Below are 18,100 nucleotides of genomic sequence, written 5' to 3' on the forward strand. Positions count from 1 at the left end.
CTGAGCTATGGTTTATGGCGATGTAGTCTTCCAGGTTAAGCATATATATAGAAAGGCCAGCAAAACTGCAGACTGAATAACCTCGTATATTGCCAACCATTTTGGAGATATCCTTTGGGTTGGAGAGAGAGAGCTGCTTAGTGAGCTCCAGAACTTATTGTCTTTTGATTTTTTTTGATGTATCAATACTAAAATTATATGAATCATCCGTTTCAGAAAAAAAAAAAATTAATTATCGAAAAACTTTGTTGTGTTTTCTTTTATGCCTCTCCTGGATACACACAAAGCCACAACTATATCATTCGTGTTTACCTCCATCTTCTCCCTCCCTTATGGTACCGGGCTAGTGAGGATTTGAGGTAGTAGAGACCCAAGGGAAAGGATTGGGCTGATCAACCGACTAATAGTTAAATCAATAACCCATGATTCGAGTATTGATTACACTTGAGCAAACTAGTTCCATGTCTTCGCAACTAAAATTAATAAATAATGCTAACTAACCTGTTTATAGCAAAAGCTTAAGCTAGGTATCATGATAATAACAAAAAAATAATGGATAATATTAATTTACCAATTGATCACTATAGTTTAAGTTGTTATATATGTCAGTTTTGACCACCTCTCTCTTCCTCCTTGAACCCCACCATCGCCTCCTTGTATGCTGTCGAAGATTACCTACTAATATTCGCTAACAAATTGACCCAAAAGTTTAAAATATATATGCATGAGACTCTCTCTCTCTCTCTCTCTCTCTCATATCATGCAAGTTTCTAAGCTTAACGGATAGTGTTAATCAATTGATCCCGAAAACTTAAGTTGTTATAAATATATGCAGTCTAGATCATGCAAGATCGAAAAAAGAACAATATGGTGGTTGGAATAATTAAGTAAATAATGAGGATATTCAAACTCATAACTTTCAACAATCAAAGTTCCGATAAGATATTAAGCACTAGCTCGGCCAATTTAAGCTAATATGGAATCAGTAGCCAACAATATATACAAGATTTAATAGGTCATATATATCAAACTTATATATAAGAATTTGAATTATGGTATTTTTCTTTTGCTACTCACTATGTGGGCTCACCTGCGTCTGATGTGGACGAAGTACGTCTACTCCGCATGCAAACCGTGCAAGAAACTAGAAGACTGGAAAATCAAAGAGCAGCAGCCAAATGCTAATAAAAAAAAAAAAGAGAGCTTGGATCGATGCAGAAACTTCGGCAAAAAAACTCATCAACCGAAGTTCCAAAATCACATGCCTTGATCACATGCCAAGCCCGTTAAATACTTAAACTAAGTTGATGGAAACAAGCTCCGGACGGCAGTCAAAGATGCATCACGTGATTCGCTGCCTTCATACAGTAACAAAAAATAAAAAAAGACTCGGAATTCCTGCATAAATCGACACTCCTCCCCCGCTCTATTGAAGCAGCTGGCTTCCTTCCTCTCTCCCTATCTGCCTTTCTTCCAACTACCCCCAGTTTGCTCGTAGTAAAGCTCAAGGAAGAGAGAATGAAGGAGAGAAGGAGGTCATTGTTAGGAACGACTGCTGCAGTGCTCGTACTTGTTCTGGTATTGATGATCTGCGTGAGCTCTTCTTCACAGTACTCTGTGTGTCATGGAAATAAGAGAAGTGGTAGTGGAAGAGGTAGAACAGCGAGGAAGCTGGTTTCTGGGGCAATTCTAGCTCAGCAGCAGCAGCAGGACATGAGGTTTGATGGCACGATGAAACCCCTCAACCAGGCAGGTGTGAGCTTCAGGAAGATACCGCCTTCTAGCTCGAATCCCACCCAGAACAAGTAAAGCCAGTGTTCACCATCATATCATGCCACTGTCTCTCTCTCTCTCTCTCTCTCTTTTCTTGGCTTCAATCTGTTTACGTTTCTAAGTGGAGTTGATATTTGTGTTATAGGTCACGTCCTCGAGTGGATGGCCCGGGGAACCCGTGAACCGCATCAGGGATTGGTGGCTTGCCATGACAGAGAGAGAGAGGAGTGTAGAGTAGTTCTGTAGTTCTCTTTTGTTTGCTTTTAATCTTCTGTTCTTGTTTCTTTGCACCTTCTGAGCTTGTAACCTTTTCGCTGCTTTTCCACAAGTTCACTTTACAGAGAGACGAGCGTGGAAAATGGCTCGCACCTCTTTTCCAGCTTGTCTCGCTAGTTTTGTAGCTGTAGCACGAACAAGCTTCCATGTACCTAAGAAAGAAGTGAAGGCTTTTGTTCCATTATATTGTTCTGGTTTTCTTGCCGTTATTTATTCTATTCTTCGGAAACAGCACCATCTAACGCATGCTATGATCATAAAAACGTACAAAATATCTGATATAATGTGTATTCTTTTATTCAGTGCTAATTGATATCAATATGCCCAGTTTTAATTTGGATAACGCGCTCCTCTCTCTCTCTCTCTCTCTCTCTCTCTCTCTCTCTCTCTCTCTATCACACACACACACACTCATCTAATGGAAGTTCCAACGTGGAAGGTGTTTTTACTTAAAAAGAAAAAAATATTAAAGAAAGAGTGTGGCATCAACAACCTGGTATACGAAAAATTATTGGTCGAACCAAATCCACCTCAGTGGTAGACCAGTCATGCACAAATACAGAGCTGGTGGACCTGGTCCGACCAATAAATTTTTCTCGCAGGCTATCAACAAACCATATTGAGCATTAATTTGTACATGATAGTCCTAATAGGATACCATCAACCATGAGAATATTAATACTAACATTGAATATTAGTGATCGTACACAGATGTCGTATCTGGATATATAGCATGCATGGTATGATTCATTTTGAAACATTAACATTTATGATCCTTCAAATGCTCCAAAGCAATTGAACCGGCAGAGCCTCCTGTTGTTGGCATTTAGATCTTCTATGGGCTGCAGAGAAACCGGTAGCAGTCTCTGAATTCTGAATGTTTATGGTCCAAATATGGTTCTATTTAAAGAGGACCCTTATAGCTACTGGTCTATAACAAAGAAAGAAGCAATATTTCAAAGTTTCAGAACAATCTTTGCAAGATAAGATCATTTTTTTATATTCTAATGTTGTAAAGATCTTATCAAATTTAAGTACCCATGTATGATTTGTCTTCTCAGAGAGCAAAATTAAGGAGGATAAGCTGGATTTTTTTTTTCTTAGGAAATTGATGAGTCATCCATTTTACAAGCTATATGTGAACGATGATCTTCATATGAACATTTAGGTCCATAAGTATTACAAGCTTCAACTTTGCATCATCAAGATGTTGAGAAAATGTGCCTCGAAACTCGAAACGACTGCAAATTGAATTCGGCTCAAGTTTGCTTGAAAAATTCTGTACCAACTGAATGGAGTCGACCCCTAGCATGTAGGAGTCGACTCATGTGAAGCTTGAGTCGACCCCAGGGATGAGAGGGTCGACTCGCATCTGCCACAGTGAAGAAACAGAGAGCAGTTTTTTGGGTTGCTTGCAGGAGTCGACTCCAGCCCTGCAGGAGTCGACTCCAGCCCTGCAGGAGTCGACTCTCTCAGGAAGACAGAGCGTGCCAGTTTCGGTGCTGATACTTGGAGTCGACCCGAGGATGTCCGAGTCGACTCGAACTTATCAGGAGTCGACCCCTGAAAGTGAAGAGTCGACTCCTGATCACGGGATTGATTGAAACGATGGCAAGATGGGTTTTTTGACTTAGGGTTTTTCGTAGGGAAGTTTCCTTATGTGTTGAAAACCTATAAATAGGGTTTTTTGGTGAACCCTAGGTGAGATGAGAGCGGCTGTAGTGAGTTTCTTTTGGAGTCCTATCTCTCTTGTAAGCCCTAGGTGTGCAATCTCCAACAGGAAGAGAGATCATTGTAACCCTTGCTGAATATATTGAATCTGTGCGTGTGGCCTCCGTGGACGTAACCCGTATTGGGGTGAACCACGTAAAATTGTTGTCTTTGTGATTGTTTGATTTTATTCTCTACTTCTTCTTCTTCTCGATTCGTCTTTCCGCAGTTTGGACGCAGGAAAGGGAACAGTACGATCGAGGGTGAGTCCTTTCATCGCGCAACAACTGGTATCAGAGCAACGTTCCCTGTGTTCCAATGGCTGACGAAGGAAGATTGAGGATAGAGAAATTCAACGGACAGAACTTTGGTGTGTGGAAGATGCAGATGGAAGATTACTTGCTCTCAAAGGATCTGGATCTACCACTGGGCGGAGAAGAAGCGAAGCCGACAGACATGCCGTCGGAGAAGTGGGAGCGTCTTGATAAGAAGGCGCTCGCCGCTATCCGTTTGTCCTTGGCATCGGAGATCCTCGCCAATATATCCAAAGTAAAAACTGCAAAAGATTTGATGGACACACTGGCTTTCATGTATGATGAGCCAACAGGAGCGAACAAGGTATTCCTGATTCGACGATTATTCACTTTGAAGATGAGAGACAGTGGGAGTGTTCATTCACATCTGAGTGAATTCAATACCCTATGTGCCCAATTGGAATCTGTGAAGATCACGTTCACTGATGAGGTGAAGGCGTGGGCTCTTCTAGGTCAGATGCCTGAAAGTTGGGAAGGCTCTATCACGGCTGTTAGTAATTCTTCGGGAAAGACTACAGCGAGGTTTGATGAAGTGGTAGCTCTTATTCTGAGTGAAGAGGCTCGAAGGAAAATCCTGGATCCATCAGCAAGTTCATCTGGGAACGCGCTGGCTTTTGAAGAACGTGGAAGGACTTCAAAGAAGGGAGACAGAAATAGGGGTGGACGATCCAAGTCTAGAAACAAGTCTAGACCTCTTGGAAAGTGCTGGAATTGTGGGCAGAAGGATCACTTGAGAAAAGACTGCAAAGTGTCGAAGAACAATGGTGGTTCTGACACTAAAGCAAGTGCTAATTTAGCCGAAACTGCAAGTGAAGATGATGCCCTGATACTTTCCTGTGATATTCATCCGGAGTCGTGGATAGTCGACTCAGGTGCCTCGTTCCATGCTACTGGAAACAAGGCACTCATCTCAAACTATGTTGCAGGTGATCACGGCAAGGTGTATCTTGGTGATGGAAACAGTTGCAACATCGTAGGGAAGGGAGATGCTCAGATAAAGACATCAAGTGGGATGACTTTAACTCTGAAAGATGTGCGACATGTACCCAAACTGGCTCGAAATCTGATTTCGGTAAGTCAGTTGTCGGATTTGGGGTTTGTGACCACCTTCAATGATGATGCTTGGAAGATCACCAAGGGAGCCTTGGTGATTGCTCGAGGTGCAAGGTCAGGAACACTATACATGACAGCTGATACTGATTCCACCGTCAGTACTGCAAATCCGACTGTTGATGCAAGGACATGGCACATGAGACTTGGCCACATGAGTCAGAAAGGGATGAAGGTGATGATGACTAAAGGAAAACTGAGAGATCTGAAATCTGTGGATTTGAAATTCTGTGAAGATTGTGTACTATCAAAGCAGAAGAAGGTCAGTTTTTCAAAAGGAGGTAGTACCAAGAAAAATTCTAAGTTGGAACTCGTACATACTGACGTGTGGGGACCAACTCAAGTGGCTTCTCATGCAGGAGCAAGGTACTATGTCACGTTCATCGATGATGCTACCCGAAAGCTATGGGTCTACTTCTTGAAGCACAAATCCGATGTATTTGAGAAGTTCAAGAGGTGGAAGGCTCTAGTGGAGAATGAGACAGGTCAGAGATTGAAGTGTCTCAAGTCTGACAATGGGGGCGAATACTGCAGTGATGAGTTTGAGGTTTTTTGTGCCTCAGCTGGAATTCGAAGACTGAAGACGGTTCCAGGAACACCACAGCAAAATGGCGTTGCAGAACGCATGAACCGCACCATCAACGAGCGGGCACGATGCATGAGGCTTCATGCGGGGTTGCCGAAGATTTTTTGGGCGGAAGCGGTCAGTACAGCAGTGTATCTGATCAACAGAGGGCCTTCAGTTGCATTGGAGCTTGGACTGCCGGAGGAAGCATGGACTGGGAAAGAGGTGAAACTATCTCACTTGCGTACCTTTGGTTGCATCTCTTACGTGCTCGATACTGCAGACAATCGAACCAAGCTGGATGCAAAGTCAAAGAAGTGCACATTCATTGGGTACGGTGGTGATGATTTTGGATACCGACTCTGGGATGCGACAGATCGGAAAGTCATCAGGAGCAGAAATGTTGTATTCAATGAAGAGGTTCTGTACAAGGACCTGCAGCAACAGACGGGCCAAGGCGACAAAGCTGTAAAATCGGAATATGCAGAGCTGGATGATGAAACAATGTCTCGAGACGATGAAGAAGTTGCTGAGCCAGTGAGAGAAGCACAGCAAGAAGAAGAACTGCCAGCTGATATCCCGATTGCTTTGCGCAAGGGTAAAAGAAACAGAAAAAACTCCGTCTAGGTATGCTGACTCCCTACAATACTTGTTGCTTACGGATGGTGGTGAGCCAGAAAGCTATAAGGAGGCTTTACAGGTCGAAGCCAGTGACAAGTGGAAGCTTGCCATGGATGATGAAATGGATTCCCTATCATCCAACAGGACGTGGGACTTGGTTCCACTTCCGAAGGGGAAGAGAGCTTTGCACAACAAGTGGGTATACAGACTAAAGCTTGAACCAGATGGTTCTGAGAGGTTCAAAGCGAGACTTGTTGTCAAGGGTTTTCAGCAGAAGGAGGGCATTGATTTTGACGAGATCTTTTCTCCAGTTGTGAAGATGTCTACTATCCGGATGGTGTTGAGTATAGTGGCAGCCAAAGACTTACATCTTGAGCAGCTTGACATCAAGACTGCATTTTTACATGGCGACCTTGAAGAGGAAATCTACATGAAGCAGCCAGAAGGATATGTAGTGAAGAGGAAGAAAGATTGGGTGTGCCGACTTCAGAAAAGTTTGTACGGGTTGAAACAAGCACCTCGTCAGTGGTACTTAAAGTTTGATCAGTTTATGCTGAAGAATAAGTTTCAGAGGTGTAATGGTGATCATTGCTGCTACTTTAAGGGATTGAAAAGCTCATATATCATTCTACTTCTGTATGTAGATGATATGTTGGTGGCAAGTGCCAACATGGGAGAGATTGTGAAACTGAAGAAACAATTATCCCAGGAGTTTTCAATGAAGGACTTGGGTGAAGCCAAGAAAGTCCTTGGGATGCGTATCAGCAGGGACAAGAAGCTTAAAACGTTGAAGTTGTCTCAAGCAGAGTACATTGATAAGGTACTGAAGCGGTTCAATATGGACGGGGCTAAAGCTGTGAATACTCCGCTGGGCGCACACTTCAAGTTATCTAAGCAGGAGTGTCCGACTACGCAGGATGATCGAGATGAGATGAAGTATGTACCCTACTCATCAGCGGTCGGAAGCCTTATGTATGCCATGGTTTGCACGAGACCGGATATTGCCCATGCAGTGGGAGTGGTGAGCAGATACATGAGCGATCCAGGCCAGGAGCATTGGAGAGCTGTGAAGTGGATATTGCGGTATCTGAAAGGAACCAGAGACTTAGGACTATGCTATGGTGGTCCTGATGTTTGCCTACATGGTTTCGTGGATTCTGACATGGCTGGAGACATTGATGGCAGAAAGAGTACTACTGGGTATGTGTTCACGCTGAGAAGTGCTGCAGTTTCATGGGTTTCGAAACTGCAGAAGATTGTAGCATTGTCTACCACCGAGGCCGAATACGTTGCTCTTACTGAAGCGAGCAAGGAGATGGTTTGGTTACAAGGTTTGATGAAAGAGCTTGGCATGGAGCAAGGCGATGCAAAGTTGTATAGCGACAGCCAGAGTGCTATACATTTGGCAAAGAATGCTGCTTTTCACTCAAGGACCAAACACATTGATATCAGATATCACTTTATTCGGTCACTCCTCGAAGAAGATTTTTTCCGGCTAGAGAAGATACATACAATGGACAACCCAGCAGATATGTTGACAAAGGTGGTTATTCTTGAGAAGTCGCACATATGTGCATCTTCTGTTGGTCTTCACAGCTAGAAGTGAAGACAGAGGTTCACACACATAGAGGATGATTTGGAGATCATGTTGCTGATGGGGTTACGGTTATTTCAGGCTTGTTTCTCGGCAAGTGGGAGATTGTTGAGAAAATGTGCCTCGAAACTCGAAACGACTGCAAATTGAATTCGGCTCAAGTTTGCTTGAAAAATTCTGTACCAACTGAATGGAGTCGACCCCTAGCATGTAGGAGTCGACTCATGTGAAGCTTGAGTCGACCCCAGGGATGAGAGGGTCGACTCGCATCTGCCACAGTGAAGAAACAGAGAGCAGTTTTTTGGGTTGCTTGCAGGAGTCGACTCCAGTCCTGCAGGAGTCGACTCCAGTCCTGCAGGAGTCGACTCCAGCTCTGCAGGAGTCGACTCTCTCAGGAAGACAGAGCGTGCCAGTTTCGGTGCTGATACTTGGAGTCGACCCGAGGATGTCCGAGTCGACTCGAACTTATCAGGAGTCGACCCCTGAAAGTGAAGAGTCGACTCCTGATCACGGGATTGATTGAAACGATGGCAAGATGGGTTTTTTGACTTAGGGTTTTTCGTAGGAAAGTTTCCTTATGTGTTGAAAACCTATAAATAGGGTTTTTTGGTGAACCCTAGGTGAGATGAGAGCGGCTGTAGTGAGTTTCTTTTGGAGTCCTATCTCTCTTGTAAGCCCTAGGTGTGCAATCTCCAACAGGAAGAGAGATCATTGTAACCCTTGCTGAATATATTGAATCTGTGCGTGTGGCCTCCGTGGACGTAACCCGTATTGGGGTGAACCACGTAAAATTGTTGTCTTTGTGATTGTTTGATTTTATTCTCTACTTCTTCTTCTTCTCGATTCGTCTTTCCGCAGTTTGGACGCAGGAAAGGGAACAGTACGATCGAGGGTGAGTCCTTTCATCGCGCAACACAAGAAAGCCAAAGCAATCAATCCCAGACTAAATTAAAAAACAAATTCATTCTTGAACAGGTCAGGCTATTAGAATTCTATTTTCCCTCTTTTTCTCTCTTTTAGAGGAGGTAGATTAGGGAAAATTTGAAATACCCGGCTCTTATTTTAAAAAGTTCCCGGTTGACGGTTGAAGTATACCTTCCTACAAAAAAAAAAAAAAAAAAAAAAAAAAAACACTACCTTCAAATCCATATTTAGCGAACTATGGAAAGCAAAATATCCTACTACATCGTCTAAAAGATCATATAACTCAAAACGTTTTTGTTCTCGGCTGAGGTAACGCTATCTTCAAATCCACGTTTAGAGTACGATAAAAGTTTTTTTTAAAAAAAACTTACTACATTCCAAAAGATAATTTGATCCAATATTTTTTTTCTTTTCATTAAGTTGGAGGTGCAGGGGATCCAGAAGCAAGTGCTCTACCATTTGAGCTACATTGCCTATAGTAACTAAACTAATCTTCTTTAATCCATTCAATGGAGATGAAAGAATGGAGGTGTGGGCTTTGTGGTTAGAGGCCCGAACTTCAGGATGGTTGCTGCTAGGGGCAGCCAGTTGTTTGACACCTCGGTGCTTGGGGCGGAGGTGAGAGCGATATGGTCTAATTTGTGCTATGTGCGGCATGCTCCGCAGGCGAGGATGGTGATCTTAGAGGGCGACTCTGCGATGATCATTGGGTGAATTCAGTGGTCTTCAGGGGGCATTGGCGATTACCACCCGTTGTTGAGAGATATCCAGACCATGGTCCAAGATGGGATGGCCATTCAGGCGAAGCATACTTTCCATGAGGCCAATGGGGCGGCTAATTAGGTGGCTTCTTTTGTTGCGAATCATTCTGGAGGATACTTATGGATGGGTGAGGTAGAGTTGCCTAGTGCTCTCCGAGATATACTGTTTTTTAATTTTCTTGGTTGTATTCGTACTCGTGTAGTATGATTCTTCCGGTTTAGCACAAAAAAAATATTATTTGAGTTTCTTGATCCTATATAAGTCGCAAATAACTGATGTGGAACTAAACATACGCCTGTACAGATCTTTACATACAGGTTGGATGTTATTCTAGTTGGTTGGGTGGCCGTGTAATCTCACAGCAACTTGGCTCTTCCCTTAAGGCTAACGGCAAAAGGATGCGGCTCCACTCTACTCAATCTATCGTACCTTGAAATCTTTGTCTTCTCAAAATTTTATCCTCAGGCTAAGGACGAATATAATGCTTGAGAGATTAGTGTGGAACACATGTTCAAATTTTATCAGCATCGTTTCAGCATGAAGTTACCACCCTTTCCACACTTTCACGGGCTACGTAGCACAGATGTCGTCCACAAGAAACATTAATCGCTCACAGCGCCAAGTGGTCCAGTGATCAGATGGCAGTGGTGGTGATGTGTTTGACTACTGCACATTGGATCTGGAACGCAAGGAGCAGCTGATGGGATAGAACTCGGCATTTCCATTTTTTTCTGATAAATTAAATTTATTATACCAATCTAGGATAAATATATTAGAAAGATTCAGTAAATAAACATATACAAAGTTATATATATATATCACAGCAATCCACACTTCCATTCAATCTATAGCATTACCATTTTTTTTACTACAGCAGATGACTCATATACCTCTAGCATAGATACATCCAAAAAATCTAAAAAATGATACATCATGGAGTGCGCTAGGCAACTCCTTTTCTCCGACTCATGAAGTACCTCCAGAGTGATCAACCACATACGAGGTCATTCAATCCGTAGCTCCGTTAGTTTCTCTGTAAGCGTGCTCAATATCGCGGTTAGCATTACTAATTTCTTTATAAATAGGTATCACTTCCTGTGAAGGAAGGGTTGTTTTCATTATTTAGCAATTGTGAATCAATCAGTAACTGTAGTTGATAAACTTTGATAGCCATCCAACAACCACCAAAATTTCTCTTATAAATGTCTTCAACTACTTGCAGCATGTATCAGATCTAATTCTCATGAAGCCCGTAACATTGTCATTGGTCATAAACTCATAATCTAAAATAATCCGCACCCCTGGGGTCGCGGGCATTTAATTCCATCGCCAACCCGAACGACCCTCCCGAAAGCCCCTCCTCATAAATGCCCGGCTGGGGAGTAGCTCTTCTCGCCATCCCCATCCTCTCTTTCTTGTCTTCTACTCACCCCAAGCTACCAGAGAAGCTGCCGATAGAGAAGAAGACGCTTCTTTCTTTGTTTGTCTCCCTTTCTCTCACCCTCTTCTAGAGGGTGTGATTCCGTGGGAGAGAGAGAGATGATGATGACGAAGACGACGATGGTGGAGGAGGAGAGGAAGAATAAGGGAGAGGGAGAGGAGGGTTTGGGAGAGGGTGGAAGCGCGCTGAGGACGGCGGAGACGGTGATGAGGTTGGTGCCCGTGGGGCTGTGCCTAGCGGCGCTGATGATCATGCTCAAGAACAACCAAAACAACGACTTCGGCGCCGTCTCCTACGCCGACCTCACCCCCTTCAAGTGACTTCTGAAACATATATGGAGACAATCCTTAATTTCGATATATATATATATATATATATATACATACTTGCTTTTGATTTATGGTGTCTCACGGTTGGAAATATAATAGGTATCTGGTGTATGCCAATGGCGTCTGTGCCGGCTACTCCCTCTTATCGGCCTTCTTCTGCACGGCCATGCCACGACCCAACAGCTTGTCTCGTTCATGGCTCCTATTCTTCTTTGATCAGGCAAGACTCTCTCTCTTTCTTTTGGCTTGGGGTTTTTCTTCAAAATAAAGTCGCGATCGAAGTTTCTGCTGGTATATAATACGTTCATAATTTGCACGATAATCTTCCCTCATCCTCATAACTTTGGATTTCTTCTTAAGTTCTTGAAGTCACGACATATGCCGGGTTGGGACAGGTGGTGACGTATGTGATCCTCGCCGCCGGGACGGTGTCGGCGGAGGTGACATTCCTGGCTTACCATGGGGACAAGGCGGTGACGTGGAGCGAGGAGTGCAGCGTCTTCGACAGCTTCTGCCGGAGAGCGACGGCTTCCATTGTCATCACCTTTGGGGCGGTGGCCTGCTACGTTGTGCTCTCTCTGCTCTCCTCTTACCGTCTCTTCAGCACCTACGAAGCCCCGCTTCCCTTCGTCGGCAACAACGGATTGGAGATCGCCGCCTTCCCCCGCTGACCCACTTGGCCTGCGTTTGGAACCGTAACATGGAAACGGATGATGCTAGGCTAAGCGTGAACTCGTTCTCATCTAGTACTAGCAGCAGAACAAGGACGCAGCGATATTACTTGATGACTCCAAAGCTGAACAACGGGGAGAACTCTTACTTCGTAATTGAAGTCGATTGTTACTCTTGCAGTATTTGCCACTCTCTAACTTGTATTCCTATATGTAAACTCATGATTCAGCTCAGCTTTATGAGTTCTTTCGGACACCATCTTGTTTCAGCTAAGATATGAATATTTAAGACTACTATAAGATGCTTGGATGCTTGGCTGATAATGCCAGGATATCTAAACTTTGTCACCAAATCCGGCCATTTCATGGTCAGAAAAAGGTTGGGGCTAGAAAGCTGCGAATGGGTTGTTTGGAATTTAGATACTGATTTGAGAAATCCTACTTTATCCGCATGCACTTCGTGCCAATTTTCTCTAGCAGAGTGTTTCAACCTATGATCTCTCTCAAGTTAATTCATTGGGATTGATACGCACTGAAGATCTTATTCATGAGTCATCTTTAGTGCGGCTGAGTGTTTCTAGCTAGCTAGATGCCATTGCTCCCACTGATGCCCAGTTTTTTGGGATGTCAGAGTCCATTCTAAAACATTGCATGGTTCCAACTATCCATCTCTGCTTGCTTGGAGATAAATTAAATGTGAGGACTTTATGCTTTCGTTTTTTTTTTTTCAAGCATGAATTCTACGATCGGAATCATGTTGTTGCCATTAAGCAAATGAGTTCTGGTATCCTTTTTTTTCGTTTCGTCATTTGTATTTTCCTCATCCCATCAAAGACCTTTTCCTCTGTTCTTCCAGCAGGGAAAGCGTTGCAACATTTTCCATCTTGTCTCTTCCTCTTTGAGCTATGAATCTGCCTCTGCATCACCACTGGTTGTTCCAAAATTAACATTTGAGCTTCTGAAAGAGAGAGCCACTTCTATAAGGACATACAGTTCTCATTTATTTGAGTGGTAAACCTTTGTTTGCAATGACCAGGTGGAGTTGCTTCTCTTATTTGCATTGTTCCCATTTGTCATGACCATTCAACGGGAAGGCACATATGGTAGGAAATATAATTCTGGGTTCCTGAGGCAATATATGTTGCAAAGGTGTCAAAGAACTTCCGAATTATATGAAGGGATAGGCAGAGACAATTTTATGGTAGCTTTTGCTCTACTTTTCTCCTAGAAAAAGGGATGGGGATGGTTCAGCCATTATTAGGGGTGCAAATGGGTCGGGTCGGATCGGATCCTGAGTAACCCCGATCCGACCCGATTTCTTGTTCGAGTCTTAATTTTGGACCCAGACCCGACCCAATAGAAAATCGGGTCGGGTTCCTCGCCTCAGTCCTTTTTCTTGCCACCCTCTCCAAAGCTCGATCCGGCCGCCGTCGCTGCTGGGGCTGGAGTTGGGAAGGGGGCTAGAGTCGTCGAGGCTGACGATGCTGTACTTACCGATGGTCATGGCGTGGAGCTTGATGTCCTCGGAGATGCATTTTGGTTTGCCCGATTGGAGGTCAAAGCGGAGGGATCGGGTGGGCGAGGCGAAAAGAGAGGCCACCGCCAGGGCCAGTGCTAAGCAGAGACCCGTCGATCCTCCTCCTTTAATTTGTCTCGTTCTGATTCATAGAAGGACAAAAAGAAAAAGAAAGAAAAAGATTGGACGCTCTTGTTTCTTTTCTTTTCTCCTCCACTCCTGTGGTCGGATGGGATCAGGAGGCGGTGGCTATGGGGCCGAGGAGATCTGAGAGGAGATGCGAAAACCGGTTGAAGACTGCGACGCCGCTGAGAACATGATCTTCGAATGCCAGCGGAAAAGAAATATGCCACTGGCTCCTGCAACGCGAACCTGTGCATGGTGGGCTGGGTCAGCTAGCTAGCCACTAGCTAGCTCTGATAGGCCTGGCTTTATGTCTCTCTCCATAAATACTCTCGCTGAGCTACCTCATGAAGTGAAATGGGCATTTAATGTAATATTACGTGTGGAAAATCAGAAATTTTTGGCCAATTTATTTATTTATTATAGTAATATTTTAATATTTTATGTATGGGTCGCTCGAGTAGGGTTGGGTCTGAATTTAGTTGGGTCTGAATTTAGTAAATCAAGACCTGACCCGAAAATAGAACGGATCTAATTTGGGATCCGGCCCGGCCCCGTGGGTCCTCCAATTCGGATTTGGGTTGGGTCTAACTAGGGCGGGTCGAGTCGGGTCACGGGTTAACCCGACCCATTTGCAACCTTAGCCATTATTAAAAGAAAACTCTTGTTACGTACCCCATGCTGTAATATATCACCTTACTAGATGCTAGATACTTGCGTTACAAAGCAGGCAAAACACTTGAAGTATAGGCTAACTGCTAAACTAATAGGATTGGATTAGTGAATTGAATTGAACCATTCCAATGGCTCTTTCTCCTCTCTTTTTTTTTTTTTTTAACTGGTTGTACAATTATTTATGATAATTAGTAATTTGAAACAGAAGTGCAAATTGGGTTGCAACCCAGACTTGACCAGTCCAACCCATTTATTAACTCAAGATTTTATAAATTTAAGTTAGACTTGGGCCCAAAATTTCCAAACAGACCGCCAGATGGGATGAGCTACGTTCGAACATAAACCCAACCTTATCTCAATCCAACCCAAAATTATAAATTAATAAAATCATATTTATATTTCACATCTAAAATATATATTTTTTTAAATTTTCATATTGAGCTATAGAATGGTGTAGGTACCTCCAACCAAAGTCTCAACCAAGCAAAGATATCTGAAATCTTTTCTCGGTCTTGAATTATTTATATAGTCTTGATTTCGCCCGATTAGTTTAACTCAAACCAATCTAATCCAATACAACCTAATTCTCTCTTAAAATAGGATTGGGGTAGTTTAGGTTGGATTAGGTTAAGTTTCTGGGATACATAGATTGTATTCAGCTCGATTTAGCCCTTGATTCAAACCAATCTCAAATGCCAGAATTTAAAAATAGAACCTCTTCTTATGTGAAGGGGTGCAGACCATTAACCCAATCCGCCATTATAGTGGCATTCGATCATCCCTTTTGTTTCAATACCACATCCCTCTCTTTTGAAGAGGAAACAGCAAACAGAGACAAGGCAAAGATTCCACAACCGCAACCTTAGATGCGACAGCATTCATTCAATAACAATTAAAATTACTATATGACGTCACGCATCTCCATCCCATGGACTTAGGGACAGGGGTTGTCTCTTTCGTGCGAAAGAAGGATTCACCTTCCTTCGCGCGAATCCACCGTTAGATTGCGAAATCGTTGCTTTGAGATCTATGCATCTGAATGAATGGATGATTTTGGTTGCTTGAGATCTGTGGCTAACGCCATCCAACGGCCTACGTTGTGAAAGAAGATCAATCAGTCTTCGGGTGAAAGATACAATCACGAGGACCGACCGTGAGCCAAAAGTATATAAAAAAGATCAAAAGGCTAACGGTCGGGAAGGCGGTGGCCTACGAGGGAGGGGCAAACAAGAGGTCGTCTCCGAAGAGGTAGAGGAGTCTCTCCACGGCCCAGCTGGGCGCCGACGGCGCCGGCGGGGAAGCGGCGGGCCGGAGAGGAGCCCGGCAGAGGGGGCAGGCGAGGTGCTCGTCGTGGTCCAGCCATCGGTCCAGGCACGCCTTGTGGAAGACGTGGGAGCAGTTTCGCAGCTCCCATACCCGGTCCTTCCTCCCCACCTCGCTCAGGCACACCGCGCACGTCATCGCCGCCGCTGCAGCCTCCCCCTCCACCTCCCCGTACGTTGCTACCTGGAGGCTCTCCCTCACCGCCTGCGCTGCTGCCATCTGGTGGCGCCGGCGGCGGTGCTGCTCCCTTCTGGCGTCCTCGGCTTCTCTTTCTTCGTCGCCGGACCACCAGCAGTAGCAGGGGAGGAGAAGCCATCTCACCGCAAAGGACACGAGGAGCGCCAGATTCTGAACGAAGCCGGCCACCACCCGGCTCGAGTAGCAGTACTCCATCGATATAGTCATCTTCGCTCCTAAAAACACTCAAGTTACGTTATTTCTTAGAGGAAGAGAGAGAGAAGAAGAAGAAGTGGAGGAGGAGGAGGAGGAGGAGGAAGGTGGGAAGAGAGAACCGGGAAAGGGGAAGGGGGAAGAGGCCGGAGGGGGGGGATTTAAAGGGGAAGGATTAGGGGGTGGGTGGGTGGGTGGGGACTGCTTTGCTTTGCTTGCTTTCTTCTGTTCATTTTTTTTTTTTTGCCAAGGAAGCTTTCTTCTGTTCTTTGAATGCCATCTTTTTTAAAAGAAAAGATGGCCAAAAAGATGGCCACTACCTTCCTTTGCGCACCTCCATCCGCATGCGGGCCCAGGCTGGGTGATGAGATCATGAGATTGGACGGTGGTGGCAAGAGAGGATTCTGAAAAGGATTTCTTTTATTTTAATTACTACGTAAGTCTCCATGATTGAATTTGGGCGGCCATTAGTTTATACAAATGATAGCTGGCCATCCACTTCTACTGCCAAATGTGGAAGTGGAATTGGGGCCAGAAATATTTGAATTGGAATAAAATGCTGGATCCATTTATTGATGTTTAAAAAGGGCAGACCACTTAAAGAACATAATTTATTGGAAGCAGTGGGTCATGGTTATGCTCCAACTCACTCCTCTCATTCATGGTAGTAGTTAAGGGACATGGAAGTATCTTGCCTTTCCAGAGCTGGCATGGTTGCTTGGGGGGTTAAAAAATGCAATTCAAAGGCACTCCAACTCAACTACTACTTCTTTCATTACAAGTTATAAATTTAATTACTCATGCTTGTTTGTTTTGAGGTAAACAAAGAGACATATCTTTAAGTAAGGTCCAAAAATGTGGGGATTGCTTGTGCTCCCACTCTTCCACATTATAATACCTTCAACTTGATATGAGAGGTACCGATTATGTTATTATATGAGAATTCATGTTGGTATGTATTTAACTTTACTTCAGTTATGCACCGAGTAAATCTTGTATACTTTCAAATAAAACATTTTAGCTATTTTTCATATAAAATCTTAGTTTGTTGCATACTACATTCAGAATAAAATGTTTAACTATACTTTCTGAACATTTTGACACACATGTAATTAGAGACTCATTTCTAGTCCAATGGCTCTATCAATGCCTTCCAACCACCAAGTACCAAAGCGATCTTTGAGAACTGTACCTATCCTCTAATGCAATATCGCATGGAGCCTTCCTCTTGGTGCGAGCATTGGGACTATGACATCACTCTGAAAGTACTTACCAAAAAAAGTAAATGGACACGTGTCCGGAAGCCGCAAGCTAACGGGAAGCGCAAGCAAGCTAACCCGAGTCCTGGTGGCGGGACCAAGAAATCTAGATGGGTCAACCTCAAATCTTTGACCGAAACTGGACGAGCTTGCTGAGTTTTTTTTTCTTTCGAATTTTTTATATAAATATTCTTCTAAATATTAAATTTTACATAAATACTTTTCCAAAATTAATATTTACATATATATATATATACCCTCATAAATATTTATTTTACCATTCTATTTTTTTATTCTTATTTTTTAAATATACCTATACTATCTAATGTTTTTAAAGAATTAATGATTTTAAATTAAAATAACTAAAATATCTTTAATGAATAGATGTGCAAAAAAAAAAATTATAAGACAATCGCGATAAAAAACAAAAAAATAATTTTAATATTTTATTTTATTTTTAATTAAAATAAATATGATTTTTATTAATGGTGTTGGAAGAATCATTATATTAGAGATATTTATGCAAATATAGTGTATTATGAGGGTGCAGAAATAAAAATAAATTTTGAAATGATATTTATGTAAATTTGAATTTGTAGGAGGGTATTAATGTAAAAAAAAACTTTTTTTTAAAGTTATTACTTATGGTATAAAGTCATTTGACTTGGGCAGAAGGAATGGAACCGTTCTCGGTTTGGTGGGCCGGGAATGGGGCCGAGCCAAG

At 43.2% G+C, this 18,100-nt stretch overlaps 3 protein-coding genes across 4 annotated transcripts; 2 read left to right on the forward strand and 1 right to left on the reverse strand.

Annotated features, from left to right (window-relative positions):
- Positions 1–1,444: 1,444 nt before the first annotated feature.
- LOC120112582 lies at positions 1,445–2,233 on the forward strand. The gene is made up of 2 exons (XM_039132166.1): positions 1,445–1,805; positions 1,919–2,233. Exons 1-2 carry the CDS (start codon positions 1,519–1,521, stop codon positions 1,953–1,955), a joined length of 324 nt encoding a protein of 107 aa, XP_038988094.1. The 5' UTR covers positions 1,445–1,518; the 3' UTR covers positions 1,956–2,233.
- Positions 2,234–11,033: 8,800 nt separating this feature from the next.
- LOC103714482 (CASP-like protein 2A1) lies at positions 11,034–12,439 on the forward strand. Its single transcript, XM_008801750.4, has 3 exons — positions 11,034–11,406; positions 11,519–11,639; positions 11,815–12,439. The coding sequence occupies exons 1-3, from the start codon at positions 11,189–11,191 to the stop codon at positions 12,088–12,090; spliced, it is 615 nt and encodes a 204-aa protein (XP_008799972.2). The 5' UTR covers positions 11,034–11,188; the 3' UTR covers positions 12,091–12,439.
- A 2,666-nt stretch (positions 12,440–15,105) lies between these two features.
- LOC103714483 (E3 ubiquitin-protein ligase EL5-like) lies at positions 15,106–16,246 on the reverse strand. 2 transcript variants are annotated; one of them, XM_039131452.1, is made up of 3 exons: positions 15,618–16,246; positions 15,285–15,496; positions 15,106–15,249 (listed from the first exon to the last, which is right to left on the reverse strand). In XM_039131452.1, the coding sequence occupies exons 1-2, from the start codon at positions 16,130–16,132 to the stop codon at positions 15,316–15,318; spliced, it is 696 nt and encodes a 231-aa protein (XP_038987380.1). In that variant the 5' UTR covers positions 16,133–16,246; the 3' UTR covers positions 15,106–15,249; positions 15,285–15,315. The 2 variants fall into 2 exon arrangements, with proteins under 2 accessions (XP_038987380.1, XP_008799973.2); XM_008801751.4 differs by having other exon boundaries at positions 15,106–15,496.
- Between the last annotated feature and the right edge of the window lie 1,854 nt (positions 16,247–18,100).

Source organism: Phoenix dactylifera, chromosome 11 (genome assembly GCF_009389715.1).
Source record: "Phoenix dactylifera cultivar Barhee BC4 chromosome 11, palm_55x_up_171113_PBpolish2nd_filt_p, whole genome shotgun sequence".
NCBI classification, from domain to species: Eukaryota; Viridiplantae; Streptophyta; class Magnoliopsida; order Arecales; family Arecaceae; genus Phoenix; species Phoenix dactylifera.

Excerpts from the sequence above, each read along its gene's own strand:
- LOC120112582 (XM_039132166.1), top strand. The coding sequence starts at position 1,519 with ATGAAGGAGAGAAGGAGGTCATTGTTAGGAACGACTGCTGCAGTGCTC. Across the intron at positions 1,806-1,918 it reads TCGAATCCCACCCAGAACAA|GTCACGTCCTCGAGTGGATG; the intron begins GTAAAGCCAGTG and ends TTTGTGTTATAG.
- LOC103714482 (XM_008801750.4), top strand. The coding sequence starts at position 11,189 with ATGATGATGACGAAGACGACGATGGTGGAGGAGGAGAGGAAGAATAAG. Across the intron at positions 11,407-11,518 it reads GCCGACCTCACCCCCTTCAA|GTATCTGGTGTATGCCAATG; the intron begins GTGACTTCTGAA and ends GAAATATAATAG. Across the intron at positions 11,640-11,814 it reads TCCTATTCTTCTTTGATCAG|GTGGTGACGTATGTGATCCT; the intron begins GCAAGACTCTCT and ends GGGTTGGGACAG.
- LOC103714483 (XM_039131452.1), bottom strand. The coding sequence starts at position 16,132 with ATGACTATATCGATGGAGTACTGCTACTCGAGCCGGGTGGTGGCCGGC. Across the intron at positions 15,497-15,617 it reads CTCTTGTTTGCCCCTCCCTC|GCCGTTGGATGGCGTTAGCC; the intron begins GTAGGCCACCGC and ends TTCACAACGTAG.